Consider the following 23,547-nt stretch of genomic DNA (forward strand, 5'->3'; position numbering starts at 1 on the left):
GCATGCACCGCCAGCCAGCAGGAACCCCCTGGCCCCTCCTGCCTTGCGCCTGCGCCTGCTCAAAGTGCCCGCAAGTCCCAGGCCGCGCCTACCTTCTCCTCCTCCTCCTCCCTCCCCCAACCCCGCTGCTTGTCCAGCAAACTGCAGCCCACCTCAGCCGCCAGTGTGCCCTCACGACACTCCTTTCCCACAATCTGGCCCCTACGCTTCCCGCTGTCCTCTCGCAAACCCGGCGCCCTCTCGTCCTGTTCTCCAGGCGCCGTCTGGCTCCCTCCGCAGGTCAATTCACTCGCGCCATCTTGCGCGTACACCACGGCGCAGCCCGTCCACGGTCGAACCGCCTGCCACACCAACACCAGAGGTCCCTCGGCTTCGTCGCCCTGTCTTACTCTCTCGCTGCCCACCCAAAGGCCAGAGCGACCGACTGCGCTCCTCGCATCGCCCTTTCGACCCCCAAGTCGAGCCTACCACGCTGCATCAATTACATTCTAGGGAGGATAGTCAGGGAAAAAGCTTGCTGGTCAAGTGGTTTCAACATATTGCCTGGTGGGCTTTGAAGTCACCCTTTTTGGATACTCCTCGCTTCCAAAAGCTAGGTATTGCCCCACGGACAACCTAGTCTGTGGCTCTTCTCAAGCTGGAGCAAATCGCTCTCCCGTGAAGGGCTGAACCCCCCGGAGCTTCTTGTCGCACGCTCGCGTGCTGGCGTGCCCCGTCCTCTTACGCCGCCAGTCGCCTCGCGATCATGCCAAAAGCTTCGCCAGCCACATCCCCGTCAGCAGCGCCAACGAGCTCGCCAGCACCAATGAATCCGGATCACCTTGCCTCCCCGCCGGCCACAGGCATGCCGCGGTCGACGGCCCCGCGGCCAATGTCGCATGCCTCTCGGAACCGGCTATCCACTTATTCCGCCGGGACGGGCTCGATCCCCTCGCGGTCCCGACCCGCCTCCTATTTATTCCCGATCTTCCATTCGAGCCTCACCTATACTATAGTCCGGGACTTTGCATATGCGCCGATGAACCCCATGCACTATGGTCCGCCCCCAGAGCCCTCACCTCTGCCATCTGGTGTGACTACCCCATCTAGCGAGTCGAAGCGGTTCTCAGACCCGCCCGCATCTTGGGAAGGTGGTAAGCTGAGCTGGAATTGGACGCCCGAAGGCGGCCTCGGGAGAGGAAACGATCTCGCGCCCATCCGCTTCGGCGACGGCCCGCCATACAGCGAAGACGAGGATCTGCAAAGCCCGGTGGTCAGTTCGCGCCACAAGCGGCACAGGTCAAATCCAACCACACTTGACCATGGACAAGCCCGCGCCGGCGGCGCGGCCAGCTACGAGTCGCACGCGGCATACGGCAGCTACGGCGGTGGGAGATACTATATCGACCAAGCAGGCGAACCCGGCGGACCGGGTGGGGAGTATGCTAATTACCCGCCCGGATATGCACACCAGGACGATGACGGGTTTGATGGCTCCGGGGTCCGCCAGTCTCAGAGGTACGGTGATGAGCACTCTCCGCACCCAGGTGATTCTGATGGGTCAAGCGATTGTTCGTCCCCTGGCATTAACGGCCATGATGAGTCTAGATATTCGAGGGACTACCAGTTTACGATTACGTCTCCTGACGAGGAAATGCACGGGAAAGCCGTCGCGCTATTCGACTTTGAGCGCGAGAATGAGAATGAGCTACCGCTGGTGGAGGGACAGATCATATGGGTCTCCTACAGACACGGCCAAGGCTGGTTGGTAGCGGAGGATCCAAAGACACAGGAAAGCGGCCTTGTCCCCGAGGAGTACGTGCGTCTGCTTCGAGATATTGAAGGTGGTATGAACAGCCTCACAAACGAGATTGCCGCCGACTTCTCAGCAAGCCCGGATGATGCGGGCACACCAACCCAGACCGAGCACATCTCCAACCTCCCACCGCCTTCGTCCAGCCAGGCCCAGCAGTCCGGCCACAAGCCAAGCTCGAGCAACGCCTCGAATGGTTATCACCACCCTGTGGTGAGCACCTTTTCCACTTCGAGCAAGGACTTAGACCCATACCCTCAGCACCTACTGGGAACGCAAGCTGGGCAGCCACCTCCACAGGTCGTGCACTACCACGGTCAGAGGGGCGGGTCGGGCAGTCAGGTCAACACGCCTACGGGTCAAAACTCATTTGATGGAGCGACTGGCCGGCGAGGAAGTCAGGACGCTTCAAAAGGCTTAGAGACATTACCAAGCCGAAAGCACAACTCATCCGAATCGGCCGGCATCAAGGAGCAAATAGAGCCGGAGGAGCGGTGACGTTGGCTGATTAGGGGGATGACCGCTTCCCAGCAAGACGTTGTGGCTCACAACCCAGGTCTCCATCTACGGCTTACAGGTTGGCAGGCGAAACTTGACGTCGAACTGCAGATAGATCTGCATTCGCGAAGCCGCCTATCAATGGCCTTCACGATATCACCCAGTGGGGCGAGCGCACGCCCTAGAAAGGCCGATGAAGCGGAAGCATGTCAGATGTCAATGCCAACTGTAGACGGTCATTGTATGAAGCAGAGGCAGTCCGACAATCGTAGACCGGATAGTAGCTGCCGAATCAACAATTTCAATGCAGCCCCCACATGAACAGTGATGGTTCTTCGCCTGTGTCATTACAATGCACAAAACGGCCAAGAGGTGAATGGCCGTAGCAATATAAAGCGCACGCAACGACCCATTTTCTGCTCAAGGTCTTGACTTTCCCCCAGGCCACCTGTGACCATTGTTCTCTAGCGGACAAGGTGTAGGTGCACTCACGTCGTTCACTCATTGCCGGGGATGATCAACCCTTAAGGCACATACGTTGTCAGACCGAATTCGGTCAACTAGGCTTTAAAACTTCCCCATAATCAAGGATAATTCAGAGAATGTCTAGCAGTGTGTTCGGGGAAATACTAATCCATGCCGAGCCAGGAGAATGCTAATGTCTGCTAATGCCTGCTTGTGTGTGTGTGTGTGTGTGTGTGTGTTATATGTCGTAATCACGAGGCCAGTGGAGTTGGAAAGATTTCATTCAAAAACTTCCACATTTGGAGGCTTTAGCAAAGGGGAACGCCTAGACTTTTTGCAAAAATTGGCAAGGCACCCCCCCTTCACAAGTGACTGATTTCCATTTCTTTGCATGCCTGTGGCCGAATTGGTGGGTAGTTATTTACCAACAGAAAGATATATACATATATGTACGGGTTGGGGGCAAAATTATTTGTCCAGAGAAGATCACCACTCTGCACCGAGATTCAAATCCCAGGCTCGACAACAAAGTTGAAGCGAGATAGGGGGAGAGAGAGAGCGTGTGTGTGTGTGTGTGCGTGTGTGTGATCCCCGAATAAAATTAAATATTTCAGAGCGACTCGGCGGCGGTAAACGCGTCGAGCGCGATGCCGTTGGTGACGGCGTTGGACTCGACGTAAGGCCCGGCCCAGCGGAGGCCAAACTTGTTGCCGCTGCGCGAGTTGTTCCAGATCGAGTCGCTCTGGCGGCGGATGTAGTCGGCAAAGTCCTGCTCTGGGTACATCTTGTGCAGGTACCGGAGGTTGCGCATGAAGACGCCCTGTGACGATGAGAAAGATGTAAGGGTTAGCTTGAAAAGGGCTTTCTTAACTTGCGCCGAATGGGAACTAAAAGTACGGGGAGAACGTTCGGGTTGTGACAGTGACCGCAGTGAGAGAGAAGCAGAAGGGGAGGGTTTCAAGGAAATGATGAATAAATTGCAGGAGGTCATGAGCTGGTGGACAGGGACAAACTTACCTTGAACTGGGCGCCATCGCCTCCGCACATGTTGGACGGGTCGCAAGGGTCGTTGAGGACGCCGTTGGGCGAGAGGTTGGCCATGGTGGCGCGGGCAATGGGCTTTGCGTAGTCGCGGATGACGCTCGAGTCGCCCGTGGCCTTTGAGAGCTCGACGAGGGCGCCGATGAGGACGCCCTGGTTGTACGACCAGGTGGCCTGGCCGTTGTTCTTGCAGCGGCGGGCGGTGTTGCTGTCGTTCCAGTCGTAGAGGCCGTCGTTGACGAGCTTCTTGTCGTTGATCATGCCGCTGTTCTTGAACCACTCCCACTGCGTCTTGGCGATGCCCAGGTAGTGGTCCTTGTACGTGGGGATCCGGTTCGCCAGGGACGCCGCAACAAAGAGGAACAGCTCATTGGCGATGGCGTTGGTGTACGCGCTCGTCTTGCTCCAGAAGATGCCGCCGCAGGGCGACTTGCCGCGCTGCATGTCCTCGAGGATGCTGTTGGCCATGTTGATGTACTGGGGCCCGTAGCCGAGGTCGTGGGCCTTGAAGAGGGCCAACGCCCACCAGCCCTCGTCGTCGTAGTACTCGTTGATGAAACCCTTGAAGCCGCGCTCGGCCTCGGCAACCAAGGCGTGGGGGTCGCTGTGGCCCATCGCGGCGCGGCGCTCGACCGACACAAAGATCTCTGAAGGGGCGCGGTGGTTGAGAGAGGTCGAAGAGCCAGGGAAGGACGTGTAAGTCGACCTGGCCATGGAGAAGACGTCGTTGTCGTCGCCGCGCTCCTTGACCACGCGAGCACCGTTGGTCTGGGCACGGGAGAAGGTGTTCTCAAAGATTGTCCGGTACTGCACGTTGGACTGCAGCCCGGCCAGAGCAAAGTCGCCCAGGGAAGTCAGGAGGTTGCCACTCTGCCACCAGCCTGCAGTGTCCCAAAGCCCCGTGTTGGAGCGGTACCATTCCTGCATGCCCTCGAGGGCGGTCCGGGACCGAAGGTTGGCTTGCCTGCTCTCCAGTTCGACGCTGGATGGGGAAGCAGCCCGCGGAGAGGTATTGACTGGCGATGCCATGGTCAAAGACCCGGCTGTAGCCAGGACGAGGATGGAGCTGGCGAGCATATTGGACGAGAGCCTTGACTGGGCCCAAAGAAAACGATCCAAAGGGTTAAAAAGAGGGGATGGCAGTTGGGACCACTGATCAAATAGATCTGAACAGCTTGGAACAACTAGTTGGGCATCTTCAAAATGGAAAATAATGAGAAGGACATGTTTGAGTTATATACGAAAACAGAGACATTGTCAGTTTGTGTCCTCTGCGTTGTCAATTCTTAGGTAAATGAGGCACTGCCTGCTCACTTACACCTTGCACGGCACCGACTGCGGAATGCCTGTCCCCGCGTCAGGGAGTAGCGCTGACATGCCACGCTCTAGCCCACCGCAACCGCAATGCATGCTATTTGCGGATCCGCAGACATGGGCGGCTCCCGGGGTCGATTTACGATTCTCTTGCAGGGTTCAAGCTCCTGTGGGTACGTGCTGTAGGCCACGGGAGTCCCTCAGGGATGGGAATGCGGCCGGGGCTTCGGCCAGCAGCTCTCTCTGCCTCTTCCCACCCGGGCTAGACGTTGCCCACTACTCAGCCATTCTGTTGTGTCATGACCCGGCCGCGAGCCTGGGACTTTGGTTCCTGCCAGTGTGTACACGGTAAGAGCTTGTCAGGTGGTGGGATTTTACGATGGCGTGGAGCTATGCATGTATGTGATGGCGGCTCTGAAAGCCTGTGTGTGGTCAGGCAGGTAGGTCCCTTGCCCTTTTCTCCAAGCCGCGGTCGAAAGAATGTTGGCCAGTCTCGTCGCGATGCTCGACCGCGCCATGCCGTTCCCTGCATGCAGAGATGCGTGCGTTGTACGTAACGTGTAGATGTGCCTGCCAAGAGGATCAGTGGATGGTTGTATTAATTAGTTGTACATACCTGTGGGTGGTTGCAGAAGGATCGAGATACGGGTGACAATGGCGCGCCCCGACTGGCACTGCAGGGGCAAGTGCTCCAGATGGGGTCAACCAACAGGGATCGCCACTGAGCGCCTCCAGGGCAATCTGCCCAGCCAACAGACCCCCGCCGCTAGGCCCTCCTCGTTCCTGCATCTTTCGATTGCTCATGACTAGCCGAGATGAATGTCTGATATCCTGTTCGCACGATCCCAACGAGGCACATATCAACAAAGGGTTGACAATAACTCACTCTGCCCTCTTGTTGATGCTCAAAGTCGTCCCCACCACTTTGAAGCGGCTTAGATGGCGTCGCACGGGGCGCCAACATGTTTCGTTTCACATGTGCCTTCCCCGGCCAATAAGCGCCAGACACAGACGCCCACCCGCTGAGCCTCAAATTGTCCAATGTCTCACACCCTTAGCTGGTCTGTGAATATGCGACCATATACAGTAGAAGTACCGCTTCGGAAGACCAGCCACTGTTGACATCGGTTCCCAACACGCCCCCGAGCGAGTCCCGCCGTGACGCTTCTCTGCCTATTCGGGAAGTTTTCTGCGCCTCTCAGAGAGCCTGCATACAGTATTTAGGGCGTCGGCCGTGCGTTCAAAGATTCACGGTGTCGCGTTCGGATCCTTTTTTTTTTTTGGAGGCAGAGGGGGCTGGGAACCCCGCGTTCTGCAACGTGATGGCCAGATCCTGATTCCACGATCCGAATCTTCTCGTCTCCATTGTCAATAGAAGGGTGTGCCATGCCTGTAGGAGGGTGCAGCTCATTGCCGTCCAAGATTGAACCATCATGGCTGAGTGGTCCACGACGTGATGCCTCAGTCTGGAGCCCGCCATATGTTCTTTCCTGTGCATCTTATATATCCAAGCCTGCCACGCCAACAATCATATGAGTCTGATCCTTCGTGTCTCGAAGCTGGCCCTCCACGCCTGGATAGCCTCAAAGGACACGCGCGGCGCGGTGGCTCGGAGCTCCGACTCGAATATGCCAATCCGCGTGTACGTCCCCTCGGGCTGCCCCTGTGCAGCAACGACCAGCAGGCCAGCGGGATGCTCGGTTATGCGTGGATCCGGACCGTTCAACATGATTCCGGCGGCTGGGCGTACGAGTATCTGCACACCCCAAGCCTGGAGAGAACCGTCGAGCCCCTGTCGAGTGGCAACACAAAGCCGTGTCTCGTCGTCGGCACTGCCTGCGTCAAACACGACCGTTCCAAACTTGGCGCCGCCTAAGCCGTCAACGGCCCAGACGTCGCCGCGAGGCCAATCCCAGCCTCGCTGACAGAGGACCGGGAACATCGGTGCATCGACGACGAGATATCCGGCAGAGACCGGGCCGTACACGTCCCCCTCTGTGCAGGGTGTGACATGGGCTTCGACAACGTTCGCGGTGATGGTCTTTACCGTCCAGCGTGTCCTGCCGGGGCAGGCCCGGATCTGGCACGGAATTCCAACAGGTGCGTCGACACTACTCCAAGCCCAGCTCGGTTCTCGCCACGGCTGGGGACGCTTGGGGACGAGACTGGTTGCTCCCTAGCCCCAGCTTCCAAAGCCGTCCTGCTGGCCGTCACCCGAGGTAAAAGACGAGACACCATCGCCCTTAACATAAATGTCTTCCCCTTTCGCATGTACCCGCCACATGAGGCCAGCAGGGAGCTGATGGCTCCACATCCCTGCGAGATACCGAACGTCGCCGTGTTCTGTGGCTCCTGTGGTTGTGCTGGGGTTTGACGAGGTGTTTGGTGTTTCCTGGCTCCTGTCGTTGCAGTCGGCCCCTGCTGTTTTCGCCCGCGATGCCTTGAGCCATAGTCCAAACCATTCAGCAAGCCCTTCTACCGCAGCTAGCTTGTCGGACGATACCGTGAGGTGGAGCTTGGCATACTCTTGAAGTGCGACCGCCCAGACTTTGCTTTGATACTCGTCGTCGCAGAGTCGATCAGTCGACATGCGGCCCAAGGGATCTGGGAGATACAAGGGAATGGGCGACGCTTGACCGTCACCAGGCACAATACCTGCGGCTGTCTGGCGGATGACATCCCACAGGGCCCCTAGGCTGTCCGTGGTGGTCTTGTTCGTGACCCAACCGCCATCGACCAGCGAGCTGCGGCCTGTAGTCTCGTCCTGTAAGCTTGTCTGAAAGGAACCAAAGTCGAGCACGCGCGAAGACAATAGGCGTTCCTGAAAAGCCCAGGCGCGAGTCTGGAGTGCCTCCTGCAGCCGCTCATTGCTCATGGCGAAAGTGGGCAGGAAGAGCACGACAGAGCCTTGAATTTTCGTTGGCTTCTGCAAGCTCTGTGGACTGCTGCTCAAGGAATGGGCACCAGCCATGCCGGGAGCGTGACCTGCTTCATTCGAATTTCCAGATCCCACCGAGTTCTCCTGCATGCCAAATCTGAACCTGAATACGCAACCGTCTTTTATCAAGCCGCTAGCTCGATCCTGCAGAAAGCCTTGGGAGACACTGCTTGCTCGGCTTGCGGTAATGGTGAGCAAGGCGCCCCGGTAAACATCGCGCATTTTTGGGATCTCTCGCGCCTTGTCGGCAGGGTCGTCTTGCACGATGCACAGGGCATCGATCCATATGTACCTATGGCCAAGAAGTCTCGTTACCAGACACGCATCCCGCAGCGTCTTGGGGAGTTCCTCAAACAAGAAGCCCGAGACGCTACTCAGCATGGCGATGTTCTTGGTGGTCGCTTTCAGCGGCTGGTCGCCGCCCCAGCAGTAGCCTCCAAGCGGCAAGTCAGCGGTTTGATCCATGAACGTGGACAGGACGGAACAGTGGAAGCGAGGCACTGACTCAGACACAGATAATGACCCTGCCACTCGGCCGTAGTTGTGATTAGCCTTGGACTGACTTCGTCGGCATTAGGGCCAAGATCGACGAGCCTTGTTGGAAGAACCCTGTTCGCCTTCATCCTGCTGATAGTCTTCTCGTAGTCGGACATCCGGGCTGATATGGTTCCCAGCATGCACCCTGTGAGAGATTGCATGACCGGGCCAATAGGCCGTGAGGCGAAATGCAATGCCGCCGGCTCTCCTGGTTGAGGTCAGATTGGGCATTTCTCACCATCATGAACAAAAGTTACGGCAGAATTCGACAGCCAGCCAACTTGCCTTTTTCAGCAAGCACTTTGAAGTCTTGCGAGACCATTCTCCCCAGCTCAGACGCGCCCTTGAGCGCAATCGAAATGCCGACCTTGTCCTGGAATGATTTCCGAGTGCTGCCCAAATACGTTGAAACAGTTGGACCGATAGTCGACATCGCAGACGTCGTGATGACCAGGCTCATAGCCTCGACTCTGCCAGGCACCTTCAGTATTCGTGCCAGCAAGGTCTCCCCGCTCTTGGGACGGCCCCAACGCACGTCAAGCATGTACATGCACCACTCTATGAACCTGCAGCTTTCCTTTCCGTCGGGGCCCATGTCCCCGTTCCCATGGCCGCCGCCAGGCAGAGCCGCGATTACGGTCGCCATTGGGAACGTGTGTGTACTCGTGGAATGGTCCCCGACGAGTACGGCGACGGACTCACAGACGGAGCAGGAGTGTGGTTGCCATGCTGACGCCTGTTCGCCGTGGCGGTCTTGGTTGGTGATTCGGTATGGCGATGCGTGGCTGCCGCCGCTATCAAGGGTGGAAGTCATCACGGTGGCAGGAAAGCCTCAGTATGGAATTTGTTGTGGCCTGACGGATAGTTTTGCAGCCTGGGCTCGTATTATACAACCGTGGAGCGCTAGATCGCCTCAGATGGTCTCTTCGGAAACGGCCGAAGTCGCTGGGGATAGCCACAACATGGCGAGAGATGGAAGTGGAGGTCATGTCAGCTGAAGGCTGTCCTCTGTGGTGCCAAGCTCAGAAACGAGGCTTCAGCTGAATCCTACCTTGCCGCTGCTGCAGCCACTTCATTGGCCTCACTACTGCCACTGGATCTGAAACGCCAACGGCGAGGGGTTGCTCCTGCGCCTGATGGTCCCAAGGGGGGAAGGGGGATTGATGCCTCAGGTTCATGTTTGGTGAGCTTCATGAGTCTAACACACGTTGGGCTGGCGATGTCCAAATTGTTTCTGTCTTGGTCCCAACAGCCCATGAAGGACACAGTTGCCACCCACAATTACAATAGTCACCATTCCCAACCAGTTTCAGCTTTGGTGCCTTTTAGTTGTCCCGATACATATATGATGGGAGATGATCATTGTTGACGAGGAGTCCACAGGTCCCAGGGTTCACGATTGTGATCCCGGACCCAGTGGGGTCATGGCCGTGGCGCGCCGCCCTTGTCCATCCCACCTGGCCGATAATTATTGTCGGGAGGTTGACTCATGTCAACTTGTGATATTTACTGCCTGGGGCCATACTTCCCAAGGCCTCGACTCTCAATTGAATACTATCGTATCCAGGACCCCCTCGTACGAATACCAGACCAATCCGTCCGTCGAATCATGACTACAACCGCCCAAGGGCCCCCGCCCCGCGTCGGCGTGGCAGCCGTCATCCGCAACTCGGAGGGCAAGCTTTTGTTCGGAAAGCGTCTTAGCAGCCATGGTGCAGGTACGCAATCATCCCACTTCTTCACAAGAAACAATTGGCATCTGTTCCTTTTCTTCCATTATTCTACCATTTTGCCTGCGTTTGTGCTCACGAACAGTTCTCACAGGCACGTGGCAGTTCCCTGGGGGTCACCTAGACTATGGCGAGGACTTCTTCACCTGTGCGGCCCGCGAGACGCTCGAGGAGACGGCCCTCAAGGTCAGGCCCGTCAAGCTCATTGGCGTGACCAACAGCGTGTGGCATGACCTTCAGAAGCACTACATTACCCTGTTTGTGCTGTGTGAGATGGAGGAAGCAGATGCTCAGCCCGTTGTAGGTATTCCCACAAGTGTCTCCGCCTTGTTCCTTCATCCTGCGATATGACGGTTACTAACAGACACCCGCAATCGGGTTCTAGGTCACTGAACCGGACAAGTGCGAGGCCTGGTACTGGAGAGAGTGGCAGGAGGTCCGCACGTGGGCGGAGCACGACGACGACCCGGCGCCGGAGTGGGCGGATAAGAAGTGCTTTATGCCCATAGTGAATTTGGCCAGGGACCAACCGGACCTGGACCTGAGCAGGTAGTGTGGTTTGCTGGAAATTGGGCTATGAGAATGATTAGGGAGAGTGTAAAGAATAGACACGAGAGGCAGGTTGTTGTTCGAGAAGTACGCGGGGTTTCCTGATTGATCCAGCCAAGACAGGGCTGTTTGTCAGCTATGAATCAGTCGACAATATGTGTGTATTGGGTATGTGAGACTCTCGGGTCTGAGACGTTTCTTGTGCGCATGTTCCATCTGATCTAATCTGCAGTTTGGGCCAACCTTACACTGAGCCCTCCACTGAACGTTTCCTCGGGAAAGGTGCTGTAATTAACCTTTGGGAAGTGCGTGACTGCCGCAGCTCCCAGGGATCCGCCCCCCAGTTGGCCGATCGACCCCAAGCAAGCGTCGTCATCGCGCGCTCTGCTTGGGCCCAGCTTATTATTCCTCGTGCACACACACATCACCATCACCACCACCGCCACCACCAGCCTCGAGCTCGTGAGCCAGCTTCCTGGCCTTCAATGCATCCCCCTGGGCCCCGGATGCACCGCACAGCGCCTGCTGCTGCCCGCCTGCCGTGATGCTCGCCCAGAACCGCCGCCTCCGCCACCTCCAGGGCATCTACCTCCGCAACCTCTCCCTTACCCGCCCCCGCGACAGGCCCGCCGACGATCTCGAGGCAGACCTCAGCAAGCCTTCCAAGCTCGATGCCCTCCCCGAGGACGCCTCCGCGATTGCCTCTGGCCATGCTCTGCCCGGCTCCGGCCCCGTCCTTCACCACTCGCAGTCCTCCGAGAGCTTGCGCCCACGGCCCAAGACACTCCGCCGCCGCAGCACCCTCGCCGGCGCGAACCCCCTCACGCGCCAGCGCCAGCTCGAGCACTCAGTCGACGCCAGAGCTGCCGACATCTTCTTCTCGATCCACTGCGAGGGCCTCGAGGACCCCGTCTACATCAGCGAGCTTGTCGAGCGCTCTGTAAACGCAAACTTTGCCGCCTTCGACCTCTCCCAGGCCGGCCCGGCCGTCACGCGCCTCCCCGAGCTCAAGGTCAAGATATGGGCACGCCGTCGTGGCAGCTGGTCCCTTGTCCTTGCCCAGCATGTCGACCTGCGCGCGCTCAACTACCTAGACAGCTTGCGCAACCGTCACTTCCCACCAAACTGCCTAGTCTTCCACCTCGCAGATGGCATGTACTGCCTCGACCTCTCGAGCAAGCGACCTAAGCCGAAGCAGCAGCCACCGCTGGCCACGTCGTCCTACAATGCCCTTATGAAGCTGTCCAACCTTGAGAATTCCATACAGGATGCCTTGGCCACCCGAGAAAAGCTAACCGCCCAGATCAATGCGATTCTCGACGACACCCCTGTAGATCCAGTCCCGGAAGCTCAGGAGTCCGCCGCCTTGGCCTCGAAATACGTTCTCGCCCAAGGCCGCGCAGTCAATGCGGCTCAGATACGGCGCCAGCAGCTGCAGGACTCCATCAAGGCACGGCGGGAGGCAATGGCTGAAGGAACAGCCGCTCAGACCGCGGCTGACGCCGACGTCAAGCACGCCGAAACCAAGCTAGGCCCGAGCCTCGCTTCGCTCGGCACGATTCGCGAGAGTATACACGGCCAGCGGCATCGTATATGTGAGGATCTGTCACGCATATTCGCCATTACTCCAGACCCTTCCGGCACACCATTGTCCTTTCGCATATGCGGCATCCATCTCCCGAATACGGACTACGACCCAACATCCTCCTCTGCTACTGAGGACGCCCTCTCCGCGGCACTTGGCTACGTCGCACAGCTCGTCAATGCGCTGCAATATTACCTCTCCGTCCCACTTCCGTACCCAATCCAGCCGTTCGGTTCACGCAGCAGTATTCGCGACGACATTTCAGTCATTGCCGATGCCCAGCGCGACTTCCCCCTGTTCCTCCGTGGAGGTGCCACGGCGCAATATCGCTTCGACTACGCTTGGTTCCTGCTCAACAAGGACATCGAGACGCTCTGCGCGTCTGCCGGCCTCAAGGTCGTGGACATTCGCCACACCCTGCCGAACCTCAAATACCTCTTGTACGTCTGTAGCGCGGGCACAGATGAGGTCCCCGAGCGTAAGCGTGGCGGCGTCCGCGGCTTGTGGGCAGGCAGGATGAAAGGCCGACTTCCTGCCGGCGGAGGCGGCGGACCGCTCTCGCCCTTGGCCGGTATAGTCACCGATGACGCCGGGAGCAGTATCGATGGCGACTCGACCACAGCAAGTCGCAGAGCCAGTATCGACAGCGACATGGGCGGCGCCGCGGCGCGACAAGCGGAGCAGCTGCGACAGGCCGTTGCGAGGGGGGCGGCCGGAAGCGGGATGAAGACCAACCACGCGGAGCACACCATCAATACCAGCACAAACCATCACTCATTGACGTCCAGCAGCGGCGTGCGCGCAAAGAGCCTCCTCATGCCAATCAGCCCCGTGTCGTCGCCGTCAGTCTCGGTATCGACCTCGCCGCCCGTGTTCGACATACCCTTTGCCGACGGCGCGACCATGACGCTGCGGACCAAGGGGTTGAGGGAGAACGTGGGTGCCTGACAGCCCTGATTGTAAAGAGGGAGGGGGGGGGGGGGACAAAAAGGCCTAGGCAATTCTTGGCCCATGATACACGGGATGCCCGCCGCCATCAAGACTAAGAGGAGAGAGCAGCAGCAGCAGCAGCAGCAGCAAGGAGGAACTGTACAAACCGAGGCACCAGCATGTACATTCACTGCTTTCTGTGCAGGCAGAGAGGGTTAGGCGGGGTTAGAATTGTAAATATGCACACACATGATACGAACAATTTTTCCCTCTGCCAAAGTTCCCCAGGCATTGGCGCGAGTTAATCGTTAATCAAACCCCGTCGTGCGAATGAAAGTAGTAGCGCCAGATGCAACAACAACAACATAACGACAACGACTGCATTCTAGCGCGACTTGTCTAGTTGTAGCACTTCACAGTATGCCCTGACATAGCCATTGCCTTGCGAACTTTCTTTCTGCCATACAGAAATATCGAAATATTGCAAATCTGTCCGTTGCTCTCTTGTCTACTCGGCTATGGTATCTCCTCCACCCCCCCCTCCTCGAATACCACTACTCCCATCGTACTCGCCAGCCGTACCGCCGACCAGAGCCGCGCCCCGCGGGCCAGCAAACTTGACGCTCTTCCGGCGCTCTCGGCCGCCTTCCGTGCCTGACCCGCCAGCACTCCCGCCACCACCGGCGCCGGCGCCGGTCCCGCTGCCAGAACCGGAGCCTGCGCTCAGCGACGACGACGCTGTCCGCAACACGCCGGTCAGCAGCGGAGAGTCGAGCGTCGTCATGCCGGGGCTCGAGCTGAGCATCGTCCCACCCGCAACGCCACCTGCTCCTGCTCCGGTCCCGGTCCCAGCCCCAGTGCCAGAGCCAAGAGACGAGGTGGATCCCGAAAGGGCGCCGCCGCCGCCGCCGCCGCCGCCAGAAGTCCTGCTCAGGGTCTCGCGGACAGACTCGACGGCCCTGCTCTGCGGGACATAGTCGACCGTGTCACCACGCACAGCCCCTCCGGAGCCCAGACCGAGGCTGATGCCGCTCAGGACCCCGCTGCCGCCGCCGCCGCCGAGACTGCTGGGACGGAACAGGGCGCTGGAATCCGCACTGCCGCTGACTCGTCGCTCGCTGATTCCCCCTCCACCACCTGTGCCCACACCCATGCCACCAGCCGTCACACTTCCAGTCTTGTTGTGCCCAGGCACGGCTATACCCCCGCCAGCAGAGAACGACGCGGCCGCGCTGCCAGGAGCAGAAGCCGCCATGCCGATAGTGCCGCGGGTCTGCTCGCGAACCACGCGACCCAGCTCCTCGGTGCGGGCGGACAAGGTCTCGTTGCGCCAGCGGCCAGGCAGGCAGGCGTGACCGCAACCGTCGAGCGGACAGCAGCCGTCGCTCAACATCTCGGGGTGGTGATGGTCTGGGATGCTCTGGACCGGCGATGCCGGGCGCGAGGACGGCCGCGAAGACGGCCGCGATGCTGGTCTAGAGCCCGGGCGTGAGGACGCGGCCGTGCCCGACTGTGATTCACGATGGTGATGGTGGGAGTGGTTGTGAGGGTGGCTGGACTGAAAGTGATTCGACTCCGAGAAGCGTTGTCTGGCGTGCTGTTCAAGGACTGCCGATGTGTACGTGCCAGGCCCAGTGATAGCATGCCATTGTTGCAGACAGGCTGCGTGCCCGCCGTGGGCGCAACCGGGGCAGTACCACCACGTAGATAGGTCTGGCTCTGCGGCATCATCCTCGGTACTGAGCTTTTTGGTAGCAGCTTCCGACATCGTGATCGGTGGTACAAGGCTCGAATTCATGTCGCGATGGCCACATATCGCGCACGGCGCCATTGATGCTCGGCATCGCTCGCACTGCCAGATTCCCTGGCCGTAGGGATGTGACTTGTTGACTTCGCGCGGCTTGTGACATGTCGAACACACGTACGGCGCAGACACGCGCTCCTGTGCGGGTAAGAAGACCGCGCTGTAATTCTCGCCCCAGATATCTAGACCGTCGGGCCAATCTTGCACGCAAAGATTTCGCAGGAGTGCAGCTTCAACAAAACACTTCATGCCCATTAGGCGGCTGTGATGCTGGCGGAGGATCGCAAGTGCCTGATATGAGTCTATCACATCAGCAGGCACAAGAGGCTTCAGGAGAAGGATGATCGCGGAAGCATGCAGTGCCGAGTGCTTCGACTCGTGGGCCAGCGCTCGCTTCACCAAGTCATACGGGTCGATAGGCGGCGCACGTTTGGCCACCCTGGAGTCAGAAAGCAAGGGATAGGGGTACGGCGGGTCGTCGGTCCACGGCAGGAAGTCTGTCTCCGTAATGGTGGGCGACAAGTGGTTCTCGGGGCGGTCTACACCTGTCCGATCATCTGAGATGCGACGCGAAGAGTGCGGTGAGCTCGTGCGCAGGCGGACAGGGAAGCTGGCATTCGATGGCATCGTGGCATCACTATCGAGAGTGTCGATCGTGGTTTGCGAAATCATGAAGTCGTCCCTCGAGCTGCCGGAGCCTTCTCGCTTGGGGCGCATCGCTGGCCGCTGGAGTTTATCAGGGGCGTCGTCGATCTTGTGGCCCCTGATACGACTGCCATACTCACCGTCATCGGCCTCTTGACTACTGTCTGCGGTCTGGGTCATCTTTTGCATTTGACCGTTGCTTCCATTTGACGAGCTCGTCAGCACGCTCGCCTGCCTGCTGCCATCTGAGACTGAGAACATTTGAGCAAAGCTTTCTTCGGAATCGTGTCTGTTCATCGCTCTCCTCCGCCCACTGGACGCCTTTGAGTCGACGTAATCCAGCGACAGCGGTTCCCGTTTCTTTGGCACATCGATCGCTTCGGGAATGTCTCTGACTTTATCGACATCGTAGAAGTCGTAGCCTTCCACACTAGAAAGCTGGCTGTCCTCACTGACAACTGACAAAGGCGTCGAGTCGAGCCGCTTCCGGGGACTGGCTCCGTGCCCATGGGCAGCAGGCGGCAAGCTGAAGCTCTCCATCTCGAGCACTGGTGTTAGCTTCTTTGCTCCAGCCATCCCATTCTGTGAGCTCCCATCCACCACTGGACGAGCAAGCGGCGTGGGCACATTCGATTCGCTGCCAAGTTCTTCGGACAACAACGACTTGTTCACTGAAAGTCGACTTTCTGTCGAGATGACAGACGCCTTGCGCATGGCTGCTTCTCCGGACTGGTCCCCGTAGGACGACCCATCGCCTCTGAGACTCGACCCTCTCCGATCCGACCGATAGTCAGAGGCTGGTGAGCGCGTTCGACGTTTGCTGATCCCTGTGGTCCTGACCTCTAGATGGAACTGAGACCTCCTTGTAAGGAGCAGTCCCATGGCATATGAAAGAATACGCCAGGTCTGCGCAAGTCTAAACTGGCTCACTGTCTCTGCGGCCCGTGCGTATTGTTCCAGGATTTGAGTGACCCGGACGTTCAAGGGAGGGCCGCCTTCTATATGGGGAAGATCGCTTTGGAGGATCTCGAGATACTGACCAGCCATGAATTCGTACACAGATGCCTTGGTTGCAGCAGGGGCATGGCCAACCGCCATGACTTGCTGCGGCTTGAAGATGCCGGTCAACCTGATCGCCTGGTCCAGAGATATTGGATTGTCATCCAAGGCTGAACCAGAGGGCGGAGTTGTACTTATGGGCTGTCCTTGGATTGGCCGGTTTACGGTAGTGCGGCGACGATGATGCCCACGCCGTCGTTGTGCGAGAAAGCTCGCCATGACATCCTCCTCAGAGTCGCTGCGACTGATGCTCAGCATCTGTCCAGTCGGACTGGAGCTGTACGAAGAAGTGGGGGCCTTGTCTTGAGGCACGGCAGATCGTGGTCTGGCAGGACGAGCTCGTTCTTCTAGCAGCATCAGGACTTCGCCAGTGGATGAGAAGTGCAGATTGGACAACGGCTGGCGGTCAATGACTTTTGGCGCATATGCCACATCGCACTGTGCAAAAAGACCATCTTGGCCTACAGTCCACAGCAGGTCCTGGTCGTGCCAGAGCAAAGCACTTGGGCAGCGGTCGAATATGTTGATTTCTTTGAAGGGCATCGAAGGGCGTGCCAGGTCCCAGATATGCACAGAGCTTATGCCATGACGTTTGGTGTTGCCCCCTTCGTCGTATGAGACCACGACCTGGGCAGCGCGCTTGCCTTGGGCCGTTGCAGACCACAAGGCTGGGCGCCAACAGGCGGCTGCCACAGGAGCCGGCGTCGAGATGGTCCATTTGGGCTTCTGCCGCTTCTCAGCATTCTTGGAGAGATCCCAGACGTGGCATTTGCTGTCCAGCCCAGCACTGATGAGGTGGTCGCCATCTGGGTGCCACGAGATGGAAGTGACGCCCTTCTGCGTGTCGTGAGCATTGATTTTGAGGAGAGGCGTGTTGTGCTTCCGAATGTCCCATTTCAAGACCACGCCCGATTCTGTCGCGCAAGCAAAAATCATGCCGTCCTTGGGGGACCATTTAACATCCCGAATGCCCTCGGCATTGCAGCGGAAGGACTGAAACGTGCGGAAAGTCGGTCCGGACCGGCCAGACACCGGGGACTTGACATCAAAACAACGGACCACGCCATCTTGTCCACCGGCGAGAAGCCAATTGCCGCGGTGAGGATTAAAGTCCAGCTTGTTGACCTGCCTCGAATCCTCTCGCGCCTGGATAAAGTCGGGACCTGTGCTAGAACCGAGGCGGTTAAGGTCGTACATAAAGATCTTGCCATTGGCGCAGGCAGTGAACACGGTAGGCTCGCCACCGGTACTGGAGTTGCTCAGCTTGGCATCCTTGATGGAGAACTGGTCTGCGATGGATGCGGCGGCGCTGGCCTTTCCTGTGGGCTGGCCACCAATGGCAGCCCGCACGTCTACACCTTTCTTGAACTGCAGACCATCAATGTGCACTGTCTGGAGAATGTGGCGGCCACCGAGCAGAGCAAGATGGCCATCGGCGAAGCGGTCGATGCAGGCGATGGGGTCGCCGGCGGGGAAGACGGCCGTCTGAGAAGCATACGGCCGATAGGAGAGGGGGACAGTCGGGGAGCTGGTGACGCCAATGGCCGCATCGTTGGTGGTCGTGGGCGGCGAGTCTGCGGATGGCCGGCCGAGGAGGCGGCGCATGATCTTGCCCTGGTTGTACATGGCGGCGCGCGATGCGCGATGCGCACACCGCGGCGCAGGGGTATCTCGGACGCACCAAGGCCCAAGCTGGTCAGCCTCGGTCGATGTCGCTCATGGTCGAAGGGAAAAGGGATGTGGGTGACCGATTGGGCAAGGCCGGGGATCGTCTCATGGCGCCATGGCAGTGGCCGGTGGTATGCTGTGCTGTGCTGTGGTGTGTCTGGAGCACCGCTGTGCTGAGTCGTGGACAGGCGTGGTGTGGTGTGGTGCTGCGCGCTTCAGACAAGCGACGGAAGTGGCATGCATGCACCACACGCGATCGCGGAAGGCTCCCGTTGTGGTGTTGCGCGAGCCTCTGCGGAGCTCCAGCTTGCTGTGTGGGGCAAGCCAACCCCTGCCCGCGACGGAGCAACCCCACAAAACACTGGGAGGCTGAAGCGGATCTTGGGAGCAGCGTTCCCGAGGTCGCTTCTTTACTTCCAGGTACAACCAAAAGGACCCCTGAAGATGTCTTTCCACCAGTCATGACAGTACTGCAGTGGATGACCTGTCTCCGGCACACGCTGTCATATCCTTGCATAGCCTTGCCGCTGCGCTTTCACCCTCTCAGACCACCTGGCGGGGCAGTAATAGACTGATGATGTTGCAGCGCATCCATGATTCCCATGGGTCTGTCTCTTGGGGTCCATCCAGTGTCTCTGGCGCCCAGCACCAGTACGGCAATGCCGGCACTCGCCAGACCCATCTATCATGACAATCGGGCGCGGCGCGCACTGGGTCAGCCGATGAGCCACGACCATTGACCCCATCGGTGGCCGGATGGAGAAGGAGCAGAGAAATGCTGCTGCCTGGGGCATGCGGCTCTGTGCCTGCCAAGGCGCACCGCCCATAGCCGAACCCACGCAGATCCCCGTGATGTGCCAGCAACAGGTTTCATCTGCTTAGTGTAAGTGTCCGCTTGCAATCATCAGGGTTCAAGCTTCCAGCCAAGCCACGCTGGCTCAGCCCGCCTGTCACCCCAGCATTGCTCCCACAAGAGCCTGCTCCACGCCAACGCGGCTGAGCTTCGAGACGTATCCCGTAGAAGCCTCAAGTGGCGACCGACGGCACGTCTCGGCCAGAGACTCAACCCAGATGCAACAACAGGCATCAACAATTCAAAGACGCCTGCAGTGACGTCAGATCTCCAAGAGCTGCTGCCGCCCAGTTAGGAAAACACCCGTACTCGGTACCCAGCCGACCCCTCCCCTCCCTCGTCCACAGCTCACCCCACACAGGCGCCAGATCAACTAAGAACACCAGACCCGCCACGAACTTTCAGCCGTCCGTGTGACTAGGCCCAGCGTGTTTCTCGTGCTTCCCCAGCTCAAGGTCCCAGATCGAGGTGTTGGCTCCAAAGTGGGATTCTGACCAGGCACCCATTTAAGGACATGCAGGTGGCTGTGGCATGCATGCATGTTTCCTATCCTGCCGCCCACGAGCAGCACCGCAAGTGCACTTTTGTCTCGGGTCCCCTTCCAAAGCTTGTCTTGTGTCAGCTCCAAGAGCTGGATTGGGCCCCTCCTCCACCTCCACCACAGCCAGCACTCCTTACTGGAAGCGCCGCCACGCACACGGCTGTTCGTTCCACGTTTGCGCCCGATGCGATCAGGAGCCTGATTCGACAGTAGTCTCGGTCGAACAAGCCGAAGCCCATCTATCGTCCGCCAACCGGCAAGCTCAAGGTTCAGGGTCGTGCTTCACACCAGTCGCATAAGAACCTCGCAGTCGCCCCCCGATTCGGCCACCCGGCTTTGGTTCAAGAGGCAGCGCTTTTCAGTCGTCGCAATATTTCATTTCATCTGATGTGGCCTTGTCAGCCATCACGCTGAAACCATGACTACCACCGCCATACCCAACCTCCAGCCCCGCGCGTCTCAGGACTCGATGCTGCCAGCATATCGTGCTGCTGACACAAACCCGCCAACGTACCGTGGTCCCGCGGACATCTCGCCAGAGTCCTTGGCTGAGCTCAACGCAGCTCTCACCTCCATCAATCTCAAGGACAACCCAAATCTGTCTGAGGATCGTTGCTTGGCCCATCTCAAGCTCCTCAGCGCTTTCCAGCAGCTCAAGGCTGACGTCGGATACACCGACGGTCTCTGGCAGCTCTTTGATGCAAGGGCACTGAATTCTGAGACACAACCTGTGCACGTGAGCGAGAAGAAGGGCGAGAAGGGCGAGAAGGCCAAGGCTGCCGTCGACGACGAGACCAGTCCGCTCACCAAGAAGCTCGCCGAGATTCGTGAGAAGAGATGGATCCTCTTCGTGGCTCGTGCTGTCGACAGGTACGAGGCTTGGTGGAAGACCTTCCAGGGCAAGCCGTTGGTTGAAGAGATGATGGATATCGATGGTCCGCACTACAACAGCTTCCACACAGATTCGGCTCCGATGCAATGGACCAAGTCAATGCTTCCTCCCTTGGGTAAGGCTTTCTGTGATATATCCCAGCTTCAAAATTGGGGTAAACAACTAACGAGATCACAGATGTTCTTCTAGTGTGGCACTCACACATGCTCAATCCTCGCTGCTACCTCGAAGACTGTATCAGAGCCGGATTCGGTGGCCTTTGGGCAGCCGGCCTTCCCTGGGAGATCATCAACCCGTGCATTGATGACACCACATTCAAATACAGTGTCACAAGTGACGGCAAAGCCAACTGGACCAGTAGCACTGGCCGGTCGTGGGATAATGCTGAAGACTCGTTGGAGAAGACCATCAAATGCCCAATATGTTCAGCAACAAACACTGTTCCCTGGACTACTTGCGGCATGCCAGAGAATGAGAGTGCCGGCGCCAAGGATGATCTCGAGGGAATGGGCTTCGGCGACGGGTCATTCTTCTATACTTGCGCATCATGTTCTCGTCCCATCACCAACGATCATTTGGAGGTTGCTAGCTTTGTTGGGGACTTCCGTCGTCTGCTCATGGACAACCATCCCATGCCCGGCACTATTCTCAACTATGATTCGGGCCTACCTAAGTATCTGTCATACAGCTTGCAGGCTTACTGGGGCACGACATTCCCGAACAGGTTGCTCAAGAACGCACTGAGAACTGAGATCCTGGCACTTCTCGACGCCAACAACCCAGAAGCAGGTGCCTCATCAATCGAAACCGTGCGGCTGATTCTGCAGAAAGCACTGACGAACGGTGAGGCGCTCAAGCTGGCTGGAGAACCTTCGTCACGGAATGCTCGGCTGTCTCGGGAATCCAAAGTCCACGTCCGCAAGATGATGGCGAGGTACTGGCGCAATCAATATCCCTTCGCACTGGATCTTGCAGGTGCTGTACACCGGCAGGGCTCTTTCGTGGAGAAAATGTACCAGGTAATGCAGCCCGGTGTAATTTATAATCCGGAACACTAGACTGACATACTGAGCGATAGATCGACTGGCTGCACAGCCCATCGGCCCGGAAGACCATGTCCCGACTTATGGTCAAGTATCATCGTTTCATGCGGCTGATTGCTGAAAACTCACTGCATGTTGTTGTGCCGACACTGGACGTTGATCTTGCATGGCACACGCAGCAGCTAAGTCCAAAGGAATACATGGCGTTCACGCTGGAAAAGACTGAGAAGTTCATCGACCATGATGACAAGATTGAGGAGCTGAAACTCCACGACGCCTTCTCCTGGACGTGCAAAGAATACCAGAAGCTTTACAACGAGGTTTATTCGGAATGCACCTGCTGGTATTGTGAAGCAATCCGCACTTCTCATACGTCGTCGGTGGGAAGACTCTTTGGCGCTTCCAGGAGTGAGAAAGGTGATTGAGACACTCTCACCGCAGAGGACCTTGATATTGGACACGCTGGTGCTAACAAACATGACAGTTGCGGACTCGTTCTACGATTCTGGCCAGGCAAAGCTGTGCCCACCTGACAACAGTGCACACATCTCGGCACACAACTCGGTTGTTATTACCGATGTCGATGGCGTGAAAAACATGGTCCGTACGCGAAGAAACGAGGCTGTCCACTTGCGACTTCTTGCCGACTATAAAAAGGCCGAGGAGCGGGCCCGGAAGAAGGGCCGCAGGCTTGATAAGAACGACAGTGAGGTCCACAACCACTGGGGATATGGTGCTGCGTATGCTGTGCCCTTTGGCGCGCCAGTGGTGTTTGCTGGTGGTATGTACTATGGCGGTAGCCCGGGCGGTTGTCCCGGAGGTACGGGAGCCGCGGGAGGCTGTGTGGCCGGCACTTGCGCTGGTGCTGCAGCAGCTGGAGCGTGTGCCATGGCGGCTGGTGGTTGTGGCGGCGGCGGCGGTACTGTGAGTGGTTTCCATCTCCAGCCTATTCGGTCTATGCGTCGACTAACATCTTTCACAGTGCAGCGGCGGAGGAGCCTGTGGAGGAGGCGGAGGTGCTTGTGGTGGAGGGGGTTGCGGTGGAGGTGGTGGTGGTGGCTGCGGTGGTGGAGGCGGTGGCTCTTGAGATGTCCTTCGTCTTGTGCTCATTATGCTTGCGTTTCATATTGTTATCTTCCGCCTGTCACCTATTTCAGATGCTCAATACCCTCGAATGTTTGTTTGGTTCCATTCAAAAACGTCCTCCATCACTCTACTTCAAGATTGATCACTCGTTCGGAAGGCCGGGCATGGCAGTCCTTGCAGTCAGTTGTACAGTCCGATCAAATAGTGACGTCTTCGGGAAAAATGCCTCAGTGCATGGCGGCGAACAGTCTCCTGAATTTGAGCGGTCATTCGTTTTCTCAGGTCGTACTTAACCATAATACAGCCATGCTGGGCCTTGTGTAAGTCGAGACCCACTATATCGCTTCCAGAGGTCTGCTCCGCACGGTATCCACAGCGAGGTTGGGGGCCGACATGCTGTTCGTCCTTGATGGCCCGTGCGGGCGCGCATCCTGGTGCAAATTCATTCATTCCTTTATCCGACGACGTCCGCTGTCACGGCTTCTGCACTCCTCCTTCTTCCCACTCTCATCCCGCGAATCGCCCCCGTGGTTTGGAGATGGATCTTGCTGCACTGCGCAAGGAGTTGACGACTTGC

General features: G+C 58.1%; 9 protein-coding genes across 9 annotated transcripts; 6 read left to right on the top strand and 3 right to left on the bottom strand.

The window, feature by feature from the left end:
* Positions 1 to 1,027: 1,027 nt before the first annotated feature.
* B0I36DRAFT_346562 (uncharacterized protein) lies at positions 1,028 to 2,290 on the top strand (the record flags this gene model as incomplete). Its single annotated transcript, XM_046156472.1, has 1 exon — positions 1,028 to 2,290. One exon carries the CDS (start codon positions 1,028 to 1,030, stop codon positions 2,288 to 2,290), a length of 1,263 nt encoding a protein of 420 aa, XP_046014748.1.
* Positions 2,291 to 3,110: 820 nt separating this feature from the next.
* B0I36DRAFT_428966 (glycosyl hydrolase family 76-domain-containing protein) lies at positions 3,111 to 5,145 on the bottom strand. Its single transcript, XM_046162477.1, has 2 exons — positions 3,773 to 5,145; positions 3,111 to 3,575 (listed from the first exon to the last, which is right to left on the bottom strand). The coding sequence occupies exons 1-2, from the start codon at positions 4,871 to 4,873 to the stop codon at positions 3,366 to 3,368; spliced, it is 1,311 nt and encodes a 436-aa protein (XP_046014749.1). The 5' UTR covers positions 4,874 to 5,145; the 3' UTR covers positions 3,111 to 3,365.
* Positions 5,146 to 7,286: 2,141 nt separating this feature from the next.
* On the bottom strand, positions 7,287 to 8,513 carry B0I36DRAFT_346564 (heterokaryon incompatibility protein-domain-containing protein; the record flags this gene model as incomplete). The annotated part of the gene is made up of 1 exon (XM_046156473.1): positions 7,287 to 8,513. One exon carries the CDS (start codon positions 8,511 to 8,513, stop codon positions 7,287 to 7,289), a length of 1,227 nt encoding a protein of 408 aa, XP_046014750.1.
* On the top strand, positions 8,436 to 9,849 carry B0I36DRAFT_316713 (uncharacterized protein). The gene is made up of 3 exons (XM_046153066.1): positions 8,436 to 8,482; positions 8,554 to 8,793; positions 8,871 to 9,849. The coding sequence occupies exons 2-3, from the start codon at positions 8,712 to 8,714 to the stop codon at positions 9,581 to 9,583; spliced, it is 795 nt and encodes a 264-aa protein (XP_046014751.1). The 5' UTR covers positions 8,436 to 8,482; positions 8,554 to 8,711; the 3' UTR covers positions 9,584 to 9,849.
* B0I36DRAFT_316716 (NUDIX hydrolase domain-like protein) lies at positions 9,836 to 11,125 on the top strand. Its single transcript, XM_046153067.1, has 3 exons — positions 9,836 to 10,303; positions 10,410 to 10,615; positions 10,701 to 11,125. The coding sequence occupies exons 1-3, from the start codon at positions 10,075 to 10,077 to the stop codon at positions 10,866 to 10,868; spliced, it is 603 nt and encodes a 200-aa protein (XP_046014752.1). The 5' UTR covers positions 9,836 to 10,074; the 3' UTR covers positions 10,869 to 11,125.
* A 93-nt stretch (positions 11,126 to 11,218) lies between these two features.
* On the top strand, positions 11,219 to 13,417 carry B0I36DRAFT_316717 (uncharacterized protein). Its single transcript, XM_046153068.1, has one exon. The coding sequence runs from the start codon at positions 11,409 to 11,411 to the stop codon at positions 13,395 to 13,397; it is 1,989 nt and encodes a 662-aa protein (XP_046014753.1). The 5' UTR covers positions 11,219 to 11,408; the 3' UTR covers positions 13,398 to 13,417.
* A 16-nt stretch (positions 13,418 to 13,433) lies between these two features.
* B0I36DRAFT_284769 (uncharacterized protein) lies at positions 13,434 to 18,762 on the bottom strand. Its single transcript, XM_046151573.1, has 4 exons — positions 14,989 to 18,762; positions 14,668 to 14,772; positions 14,255 to 14,493; positions 13,434 to 14,047 (listed from the first exon to the last, which is right to left on the bottom strand). Exons 1-4 carry the CDS (start codon positions 18,511 to 18,513, stop codon positions 13,888 to 13,890), a joined length of 4,029 nt encoding a protein of 1,342 aa, XP_046014754.1. The 5' UTR covers positions 18,514 to 18,762; the 3' UTR covers positions 13,434 to 13,887.
* Positions 18,763 to 20,265: 1,503 nt separating this feature from the next.
* On the top strand, positions 20,266 to 23,300 carry B0I36DRAFT_82922 (uncharacterized protein). The gene is made up of 6 exons (XM_046163410.1): positions 20,266 to 20,956; positions 21,019 to 21,860; positions 21,920 to 22,301; positions 22,369 to 22,484; positions 22,542 to 22,808; positions 22,867 to 23,300. Exons 1-6 carry the CDS (start codon positions 20,368 to 20,370, stop codon positions 22,969 to 22,971), a joined length of 2,301 nt encoding a protein of 766 aa, XP_046014755.1. The 5' UTR covers positions 20,266 to 20,367; the 3' UTR covers positions 22,972 to 23,300.
* On the top strand, positions 22,920 to 23,300 carry B0I36DRAFT_316721 (uncharacterized protein). Its single transcript, XM_046153069.1, has one exon. It carries the CDS (start codon positions 22,973 to 22,975, stop codon positions 23,261 to 23,263), a length of 291 nt encoding a protein of 96 aa, XP_046014756.1. The 5' UTR covers positions 22,920 to 22,972; the 3' UTR covers positions 23,264 to 23,300.
* Positions 23,301 to 23,547: the final 247 nt, after the last annotated feature.

The sequence above is a fragment of the Microdochium trichocladiopsis genome (genome assembly GCF_020744255.1).
Source record: "Microdochium trichocladiopsis strain MPI-CAGE-CH-0230 chromosome Unknown B0I36scaffold_3, whole genome shotgun sequence".
In the NCBI taxonomy this organism is placed as follows: Eukaryota; Fungi; Ascomycota; class Sordariomycetes; order Xylariales; family Microdochiaceae; genus Microdochium; species Microdochium trichocladiopsis.